This window comes from Hippichthys cyanospilos, chromosome 9, assembly GCF_059441005.1.
Source record: "Hippichthys cyanospilos isolate Australia breed blue-spotted pipefish chromosome 9, RoL_Hcya_1.0, whole genome shotgun sequence".
In the NCBI taxonomy this organism is placed as follows: Eukaryota; Metazoa; Chordata; class Actinopteri; order Syngnathiformes; family Syngnathidae; genus Hippichthys; species Hippichthys cyanospilos.
In genome coordinates this window covers 16543008-16552973 of record NC_142377.1, presented here as the reverse complement: position 1 = coordinate 16552973, position 9966 = coordinate 16543008, and the positions used below count along the sequence as shown (strand labels likewise).

The following is a 9966-nucleotide window of genomic DNA, read 5'->3' as shown; positions in this document are numbered from 1 at the left end:
CTTTTTTTCATGGAACTCGATCTGCAGTGGAAATTTAATACATTTCTACTTCGCAAGACTTTATCTTTTAATTAAGCAGATCTAGGAGAGTAAAAAATATATAAATGCTTCATTAAACTTCTTTTTTCATCACTAGTCTCGGACATGTCGTTACATTTCCTACGCAAGTTAATTGAAGTGTGGTAAAAGTAGCGTTGCATATAAAATTAACCAATTCGGTTGTGTCGAACACAAGAAGAGTCTACAACAACATTTGTGGCATGCATTTGTTCTGCAGTACTGCCTATGCATGAGGAAACTTTTGACAGCCTAAACGACTGTTCCGTGTTTCCGCACGGACTTTAATTGCCGCTGACTTCCGGCAACAGGTACATCAATTCAGGTATTATGCCCGTTGTTTTTATTTAGATTTTCCGAATGTAAATTTTTGAAAGGCAGAAATGAGGCCATATAGTCGATCGAAAATGGAAACCTACACTCGTGACTACGAGCTTGTCTGGTCGGCCACGACTACACTTGTGTGTGCAAGGCGGTTTCTTCAAAAATCATTAACACACTGTACGGTCATTAAGTTTGTTTGCTTTTGAATTGGTATAATGAGCAACCATCAGGTTTGGCAGAAAGTAATGTCATCCCCTTATTTATTTTACCCGATTAAAAAAATAATGCTGGGGACGTTGATGGGAGTTATTCTTTAAATGACGGTAAAAGCAGTTTAAAACAAAAAATTGGATTAAATGTCATTGACACGGACTTTTTTTCCCGGAATTGCGCAGGATCACAGCTAAATGCTGCTTCACCATATTAGCGTTGAACTCTGAAGCTCCACTAAACCTACTTTGCAAAACTCAGTACCATCATTTGTTTTTAAAGCTCTAATGGTATCTTAAACACACACCCAAAGGACAAATGTACAGTTTTCTGTTAAGTATTTATTTACATAAGTACAGGTACATTTTAGGTAACTCAAGGCACAGGTTAAGTGGCTCTGTACAGTCAAACAATAAAAGAACAGCTTGACAAAAAAAACACCATACAAAAATAACCTAGTCTCAGTCAAAACTATATTTACTCCATATTTTTCTTCTTCTTCTTTTTCTTTTCAGACACAGGAGTTTCCGGGATGTCTTCGGCCGGCTCTGCTTCTATGATCTCAGACTTTCTTTTCTTTTTCTTCTTGGCGGACTTGTCCGTGTCCTCCGCTGCGACCTCAACCGTGTCATCTGCCTCTGGTTCCTCCGGCTCCGATTTGCGCTTCTTTTTCTTTTTGGTTGAAGCGTCACCTGCACCGTCCTCCACAGACGGCGCCGCTTCTTCTTGGATTTCCTCCTCGGCTGCACGTTTCCTTTTCTTTTTCCCTCCGGGCGTCTCTGAGCCTCCATTCACCTAGAACAGTCAATTTAACATTATTTATAAGAAGCTAGCCTTGTAATGATCCATTCGCCGTTACAGCCAGCATTTCAAATTGTATGACTCTCTTCAGTGATCGAGCCCACTGTTTGGGGCCTGCCAATGGTTCGGAGTCAAATTAATTTTGCATGTCGTGCACTGAGACAGAACCACAGTCAGGGTCAAATCCCCTATCATAGCATGCATAGATTCGACTAAGGAGGACACGGACTTACCTCCGTGTCGCCATTCGCGTCTCCGTTTTCAAGGAGCGCTTGCTTCTTTTCACGCTTCTTGCGTTTCTTTTCCTGTTTTTCCAGTTTACGCTTCATCTCGGCGGCAACATCAGTCGCCTGCAAGGGAACAAAACGGATGGATCAGCATCATGGAGGTAACATTTTTGCCCTTTTCCAAATGGGTAAAATCTTTAATTGCATCATATTTAATGCTGCATCAGGCTCATTAAATCAGTTTTGACCCTCAGCTGCTATCAGGGACAATGTAGTCATCATCCGCAGCATAGACAGCAAAGGAATGAAGAGGAGCTCACCTCCTTCATGGCTTCTTTCATGACGTCAACATTTTTGCGCGGTAGGTCTCCTGTCTCGTAGAAAGACAAGCGCTCCTCCACCTGTTCACGCAGTTTATCACCAAACACACTGGAGGGCAATTCTGAAGAAAGCCAACAATAAATCCATTAATTGCAGGAATGGCAATCTAAAAAAAATGTAAAATTCCCCAGTCGTGTCCTAGCTCAGAAAATCATTTCTCAACATCAACCCGAAGGTTGAATGCTGTTGACGAAAAATAAGAGCATCACAGCTAAACCCACAAGACGCCTAAACGAGTATGAGAAGGTCTAACCGGAGAAGCAATCGATGCGCGAGGCGATGGTGCACTTGTTGGCCAGGTATCTTGAGATGCGCCCCTTGTTCTTGGCGGCGGCCCGGCCGATGAAGGTCGAGTGGAAGATCAGGCCGTACTTGGGAGTGTTGCCGCGGGTCTTGAGGGCTCTGTGCAAAATCATAGCTGCTTTCACACTCAGGAGGAATAACCATTAAAAACAAGACTGCCGGTGTCGATTTTGACAGTTTGTCATGTACACTGCTACTTTGACAAGTTAAATTCAAAAGGATACTAAACGTATGGAGCCATTTTCAGCAGTAAAATGTTCTTATTGGTCTACAATGATGCAAATGTCAGTCCACTTAGACATTTTCAGTTATTTAGTGAATTGGATAACAAATTTGGTTGTCATGCACAAGCAATCATTTTAGCACTCAGGTAATGACCAATCACAACCCAGTTTGTGATTGTCCCATGAACAACACGAGCTGAGATTTATCTGAGTTTTGAGCGCAAGTGATGGCTTTCAATAAGTAAGTGGGTTTATTTAGCTATTAACTCATTCAGTTCCATGGACAAGAATTCTCTTTTTTTTTTAAATAGTAGCAATAATAATAAATTTCTGGTCAAATACAACTGACAAGCGGACAATTTAACTAAATCTTGATTAGTTGTTACCTGAGACTTGAGCAAATGTTATTTTTGGTCAACAGCAAGTGTAAAATGGGTTTTAAACTCCTTCACTGGCAGCCATTTTGAGACCCTCCTTAACCCTAACATTTAAAAAAATGAAAACTATATCCTAAACCTGCTGAGTAACATTTTAGTGCATTTCATCAATTCTTGAATAGTAACGGTTTTCTGCTGATAATAGCCAAATAAGCTTAGCATCCAATTAACGCGGAGGTACGCCTATACAGTAAAATATCAATCAGCTCCTCTAACCATTTTCCTCTCATCTATCTGGATGTGCGTGGTTGCTCAGACCTTGGGATGCAATGGGGGAGCGGGGATCACTCCCAACAAGACCGACGGTCTTGTCAGGTCAACCCGCTCTGCTCCGGCCCAGCCCTGCCATCACAGCAACCACAGCTCTCCCCAGCAGGGAGGGGGCGCCCCAGTACCTGAACAGGGCCTTCTCGGCTCCCAGGATCTGGACGGTGGAGGCTGGGTACTTTGCCAGGTTGGTTAAACTGCCGGCGTGGGAGATCAGACGGGCGCCAACCTGGAACAAAACAAATACTGAATATTAAGTAGATGTTATTGTCAAAGAAAAACCGCACCAAGACTGGTTGGACCATCAGCTCCAAAGGTTTCTCCTCACGGTGTGTCAGTGGATTGACAGATTATTGGTTAAACATCATCAGGGCTCACTGGTACCGTTATAAAGTGCAAATCCAAAGAACTCACCACTTCCCCGATCAATGCGGCCAAGTTGGGAGCGACCTGACTCATCTTTGAGCGCAAGTACTCCTGCAGCTCCAGACGGTATGCCGCCAGAGACACCACGCGGTTGGAGAACCTCTCGATATTGATCAGGTCAATAGGCGATATGTCCATTCCTGCACCAAGATTAATCGGTTAGACTACTCCTTAGTCGCAAGCCCGATTGCGTGTTTCTCCCGACAGGATCCGCAGTGAGGATGAGGGCCTCCACTACAGGTTTATGAGAGAGTTGCTCTACCCCCCTGTGTTGATCACCAGAGACACTTGTAGGTCCAAGGTGCGCAAAAAAGGGGCACGCTTCACAAAGGCACCATATATATCATCAAAGCGATACCAACCCATTGATGAGCGAGACGCCTCCAGGATGGCTTGCGCCTTGGCGTTGTCCATGACCACCTCCTCCAGGCTCGCCACGCTCTCGTCCGTCAACTCCTTCCGATTGCCGATGAGCTGAGCCAGGCGGCAGTACGTGGAGTTGTCCGGCACGATCCGCACCAGCTCGGGGAAGTGGTAACCGTACCATTCGCTGAACCACACAGGTGAGAGATAAACCTTAAAATGTTGCCCGTATTTTCTTTTTCTTTTTTTTAAATCCAGGCATTCAATCCCAGACACTTAAGTATCAGTTTAATACTTAAGTAATTATTAATAAAATACCCTTAATGTACCTATGTATATGAATGTGCATAAATCAATGGAAATGAAAACATAACATCTGATTCATCGACTAATAAACAAAATAATTGATATTTTAATCGACTATTAAAGCCATTATTAGATGCATCTTAGTGGCGTGCTTACCGGACACGCATGGAGAAGGTGTTAATGTCCTTGTCGAGTTGATCCAACAGCGCAATGGACTGGATGATCATGTTGTCAGCCCGGTTGACGTTAAATTTGACCTTGGCTCGAGAGTAACTGTGGCCCAGACCCAGCTGGGCCTTGGAGGCCGCCAAAGCCGTCAGGCCCTTCACCAGCATGTGGAAGTGGAGGCGAATACCTTGACAGGACAGACAGGAAGCAAAGCAAATGTGGGACTGGGTCACTACGAGCGAGCGATCGAGTCACCTGCTGGTTGTTCAGATTTTCAGTATGAACCTTCATGAGGGTCAGGGTCTGATAGTGGCATCATACACAAACCAAGGTAGCACAAAGCAAACACAAGATACGAACCTCTTGTTAGTTCTGCCACAACGCCGCCTGTCTGGATGGAAAAACCAAACTCTTCTTGTAAGGCAGCCCCGATTTTTGCATCCCCAACACCCAATGTAGCTTTCTTCTTTCCAGATTGAGGAATGTTTGTCTCAAGGAACAACTTGAGGTCAGCGTGAACCAAACCTTCAAAATAGAGTGATCGTTTTAACATAGTTTCATTTATTTCGGCTAATTATAAGATTATGACGGCTCAACTAAACTGCAGAAATAATTGTACCCTCAGATGTTCAGGTTTAATTGAAGACTGTCAGCACAGTAATTCAGTGGATTGACAGATTTGAAAACATCACCACAATTGAGGCATGTGCGTGGATATGACTGACATGCGTCAAAATATTTCAATTAACTCCAAATAAGAAATCTTACCTTCAGAAATGGCATTTATATTTTCAAGGGCAGCTTGTGCGGATTTAAAAGGGAAAAAGGCAGTCAGGCCCACAATGCTGTTGAATTTTGCCAGATTGAGTACACACTGCTCCACCTGAAACATAGCCAACCGTGAGTTTTCCACAATAACGCGAAACTAGAGTCGAGGCAATGGAACCCACCTGGGGCAGCAGCATGCCGATCTCCTCCACCTCTTTAACAGCAAACAAGGCGTAGCCGGACGCATGCTCGAACAACACGTGCAACAGCACCTAAACAAATGTGATTATTTGATCAGCAATCGTCAGTATGGACTCCTTTTCCTCCCGCCAAATGTTTTAAATATATAATCAAGTTCCCGGGAATGAATTAGGTATTAACTCCAGACCAGTTTTTGTCAGCCATCTTAGTTTTAATCTTCTGGACAAAAATGCTTTTTCTTTTCTTAGCTATGTGATGTTGCCTGTTAATTCAATTTTTAGTGTGATCACATTAGGTATATAAATCCTGAGAAAAATGCACCCTGACTGACTAAAAAAAAAATAAAAAAGATGCATTTTCTGCACCTATTTTTAAAATGACATAATGCAATCACCTCAATTTGTATATAGTTTTTCAACTAGTATTATTGTGATGTTTCTCACAGGTTATACCTCATTTTTGACTTGTCTAAAAGTGTAGAAAGCGAACAATATTAAGTCACATGAGGACACACTAACAAAGTTATATTAAATTTGTACAATGACAAAATGTCATCAACAGGACCTAGACAGGGAGATCGCCCATCCATAAAAACATGAATTTGGGAACAAGGTGCAACAATTTTAAGTCTTATAGATCTCATAAATACTAAAACACTGAGAAGACTTCGATAGTTTATCATCTCCAATTGTAATTTAACTTTTTCAAACGCAGGACTATCTTTGTTTGAACCTATTGATATAATCGGTCTGAACTCTGCAAAGCTATTTGCATTGATCTATTGTAATATAGTAGCTAAAAAAAACTGGGAAAACCGAAATGAGTTCTAGAGCTAAGGGGCCTAATCAAACCAAATGTAATGCAACAAATGAAAATATGCACGACTGTGTCGTATCCTATTTTTCAACTACGTAGCGAGTGCACCACGTGTTGGCCGTGTCACCACGTGTGCAACCCATTTGCCGTGAACGGGCAAAAAGCTAAGTCATGCTAATCACGAAGTTAAAATTTGTCATTTTCAAACAGCAGCACATTCTGCACACCTTAGATTAAGATCCTACAACATTATAGAGAAACTCGTATGCTTTCGGCGGTAGCGATTCGCTGTCTTAAATCGACGTGACGCACATTCGCGCAAAAGGGAAGGACAGCCGCATGGGTGGCTAACTTCTTAGCAGAAGAGACAAGGCCTTAAACGGGTTTGTAAATGGCTGATTGAAACGATGATTTGTTGGATAAAAACAAGCATTGTATTAAATGCACGTCAGTAGTATTGAAGAAAATAAAACATAGCGCTAACACAGTAGGCCTATAGTTTACTTTCTTACCATGATCGCTGAATCTGAACCGCACACAAAATGTGTGCGTTACGATGCCGCGTCTTCAGTAAAAAGACAGCGGTCGACTCTTGTACGCAAGCTTAGAGCCAGAATATCGCGAGATCACCACAGAACATCGCGAGGCGGAGCCTCGACACGTCCGTTTGCTTTCGTGTCATCTACCGGGCATAAAAACAATAAAACATTTTTCCTTTGTAAAGAATATGTAAAAGTAATAAAAATAAAATAAAATAAGGCAAATAAACTAAATACATTTGAGTAACGCTGCTCCTAAGTGGGAGCATATATATCAAAAAGTCTTTGGTAAAACTACAAATACTGATTCAATTTATTTACTAAAATAATATTATTGAAAAAAAACTTGTTAAAATCGCAATTGAACTGTTACGCCCATTTGAGAATCACTGTTGTAGGCAACAGTCCAGTTACATTAGTTAGAAGGAACTGATCTGGTTGATCAGTTACAAATATACAATGTTTGGTTGGGATTGAGACCATGCATTTTTTCCCATTCATTTTGTACAACACCAGCTATTTTTCCTGACAAAATGCATTGCTATGTGAATATGAAAGCATTCAAATTGCTGGATTAAATCTGCACGCATTGTTTATGGTTCACTCAAAAAGTAATAGTGTTTTGGTCCTTGCACATGGGGAGCAGGCACTATTAGTTTTTTGTGGAACCAACTGTAGATTCTAATAAAAAGGGTTTTTTTAAGTAACATGAGTGGACATTTTCCAAGTGATGAACAAACGAAGCTTTATGAAGCACTTATTGCCTATCATCCCTTCTCCCCGCTTGTCAATAATTCTTGCAACAAGTCTTCTAAGCGCCTTCATTCTGTGGACCTCAACCAGAAAAAGGTAAAAACTAAAGTTTAACCCTGCCAATCCCATTCTTATGAAAAACTGATGGACGAACGATGCTTCATGAAGCACTTGTGACAGTTTTTTTTACCTGTGGAGATGGCACTCTTGGTTCAAAGACGCAGGGGAAATTTAATACATTTTCACTAGTATTCATCCGTAAACCAAGAGTGCTATCTAGAAGAGAAAAAGAAATGCTTCATGAAGCTTATTTTACCCATCACTATATTTTTCCATAGAGTTGTTATAACTGTAATAATGTTGTAACCTAGGAGTAGTACATGTGAATAACAAAACACATTATGTATTTCTAAAACTGAATTGGAGAGATGGTAAAACACACACGCTCGGCATTCAAGAAGGGAAAAACCAGCAAGAGCTTGCACGTCATGCTGACGCTTCCTTCACGTCTGCACACAATTTATGTACTTGAACCACTGGCATAAACATGCGTGTGATTGTTGATAGTCCATTTCTCCAGAGTGGTCTAAAAGTACCAGACCCAATCTGTGGCACAATTTCCTCACCATGCAGGAACAGAGTCAAGTGGTGGGTTTGAGGAAAAGCATCATTAATGTTCTGACGCGTGGCAGGGTTTCTTAGGAGCACATGCATGTGTGCCTTTATGTGTACACCTCTATATTTCTGGCAGGTCATAAATGTCACATTGTGTTCTTAGAAGCCGAGGATTTATGGCTGGACACAAAATCCCACATAGATACAACACACAGTTCACAGGGATGATACGTGGTATGTAAAATGATTTTTTTTTCAGTGAATTTATCAAAAAGTAAAGGCCAACATACCTGTACACTGAGAGTACAAAAGAAAGTCACATTCATGTGTGATATCTTTGTTTCCAAGAGCCTGGATGACATTGTTTGAGAAGGAGCGGATGTTTGGGAGGATAATAAAAAAGTGGAGCATCAGGAGCACCTTCATATAAAGGCTGAGGAAAACGTGCCCTCATTCAGACAAGGACCGTGCTTCTCATCCAATATCTGACCAAGGCTCGAACAACACGTGGTGAGCATGGAACATTTTGCCTTTTTCCTTTGGGCTTTGTGTATAAACTGCTCTGTGTGCGTAGAACTATCATGTCAAGGAACATATATAGTGTGTGAAACAGCCTTGTGACTGATCAATATGCACTTGCAAAATGACATGTGTACTATTTTAGTCATTGCTTCTCATGGTCTACAATCACCGGTCACAAGATTAGGTATGCCTGAAGGGTGTAATCTGATGAGTGTTTTTGAAGAAGGCAGAATTTCTGATGGGATCGATTGTGCTGGCGGATGTACACATTTGTCCAGAATGAGCATGCGTGGAGCTGTTGCTGTCTGCGTGGTGCTGGCGAGCCTCGCGGCATTGCTGGTTGAGAGGACACAAGGACACATCACCTTCTTTAGCCCAAAGGAGATGATGCTGCTCAAGGTAAGATCAATTAGAAAATATCTGTTGAGTAATGCAGTTAAAGGCAATTTATTATTAAAAAAAAAAGCGTGATTTAGTTGAAATATTTTTATCGCTTGACAGCACCTACTATATTGTATTTTCAAACTTGTAATCAGTGTCACTCAGCCGATTTGCTTTCAGGAGGTCGCTTTGAAAGTACCAAAAATTGTTAGATGGCAAGCGATTTTCTCAAAGGCTTGTGCAACCAAAAATATTTAGTTTCAGTTTGCGTTTGGGTATCTGCTGTCCAGGAGCGGGAGGGTAGAAAGGACATGGAGCCTCGGTCGGAGGACGGCCAGTTTGAAGAAATTGCAGTCCAACAACTTCCTCAAGCTGACCACGGTGGAAATCCAGTGCGTGAACACAAACATGTAAACATTACAGCTACCACAGTTTTACTGTATAAATACAGGATGCCGTTTTTCTGTGTGTTTGTGTGTAGGATAAAACAGTGGATATCACAGTGCGTCTTTCGCCCAAACAGTTAGACCATGTCGCTCCTGTGCTTGAGGAGCTCATCCATGAAATTGTGGATGAGCGACAGAAAGGTATAGTAGAAATGATTGAAAAATGGCAAACAAAGAAACTAAAAAAAGAAAAGAAAGAAAAAAGCTCATGACTAGGTTCTCTTACTTTCTTTGCCTTTACAGCCAAGTAGTTTGCTGGACAACAGAGGATGATATGAATTCATCATAGAAGACTGAATGCGCTTATATTTTCTTGTGTTTCAATGAAGCAGTCAATAAAATGAAACTATTGTTTAATGTAGTAAAGCTTCTGCTTTATTTTCTAAACCAATGGTTTTGTTAAAAAAAAAAAAATCCCAATTACAAACTAA

The 9966-nt window shown here is 41.4% G+C and overlaps 2 protein-coding genes and 2 non-coding genes across 5 annotated transcripts; 1 reads left to right on the top strand and 3 right to left on the bottom strand.

Annotated features, from left to right (window-relative positions):
• Window positions 1-922: 922 nt before the first annotated feature.
• Window positions 923-6894, bottom strand: nop56 (NOP56 ribonucleoprotein homolog). The gene is made up of 12 exons (XM_088424399.1): window positions 6792-6894; window positions 5445-5534; window positions 5263-5377; window positions 4855-5019; window positions 4483-4681; window positions 4020-4207; window positions 3646-3797; window positions 3360-3460; window positions 2254-2402; window positions 1940-2061; window positions 1626-1742; window positions 923-1386 (listed from the first exon to the last, which is right to left on the bottom strand). The coding sequence occupies exons 1-12, from the start codon at window positions 6792-6794 to the stop codon at window positions 1069-1071; spliced, it is 1719 nt and encodes a 572-aa protein (XP_088280525.1). The 5' UTR covers window positions 6795-6894; the 3' UTR covers window positions 923-1068.
• Window positions 1840-1906, bottom strand: LOC148419147 (small nucleolar RNA SNORD57). Its single transcript, XR_015866781.1, has one exon. It is a non-coding gene; the product is annotated as a small nucleolar RNA SNORD57 (small nucleolar RNA).
• On the bottom strand, window positions 3847-3977 carry LOC148419146 (small nucleolar RNA SNORA26). Its single transcript, XR_015866782.1, has one exon. It is a non-coding gene; the product is annotated as a small nucleolar RNA SNORA26 (small nucleolar RNA).
• A 1453-nt stretch (window positions 6895-8347) lies between the features above and the next one.
• mlnl (motilin-like) lies at window positions 8348-9869 on the top strand. 2 transcript variants are annotated; one of them, XM_088422607.1, is made up of 5 exons: window positions 8348-8696; window positions 8987-9107; window positions 9380-9481; window positions 9571-9676; window positions 9779-9869. In XM_088422607.1, exons 2-5 carry the CDS (start codon window positions 8988-8990, stop codon window positions 9784-9786), a joined length of 336 nt encoding a protein of 111 aa, XP_088278733.1. In that variant the 5' UTR covers window positions 8348-8696; window position 8987; the 3' UTR covers window positions 9787-9869. The 2 variants fall into 2 exon arrangements, with proteins under 2 accessions (XP_088278733.1, XP_088278734.1); XM_088422608.1 differs by lacking the exon at window positions 8348-8696 and having other exon boundaries at window positions 8969-9107.
• Window positions 9870-9966: the final 97 nt, after the last annotated feature.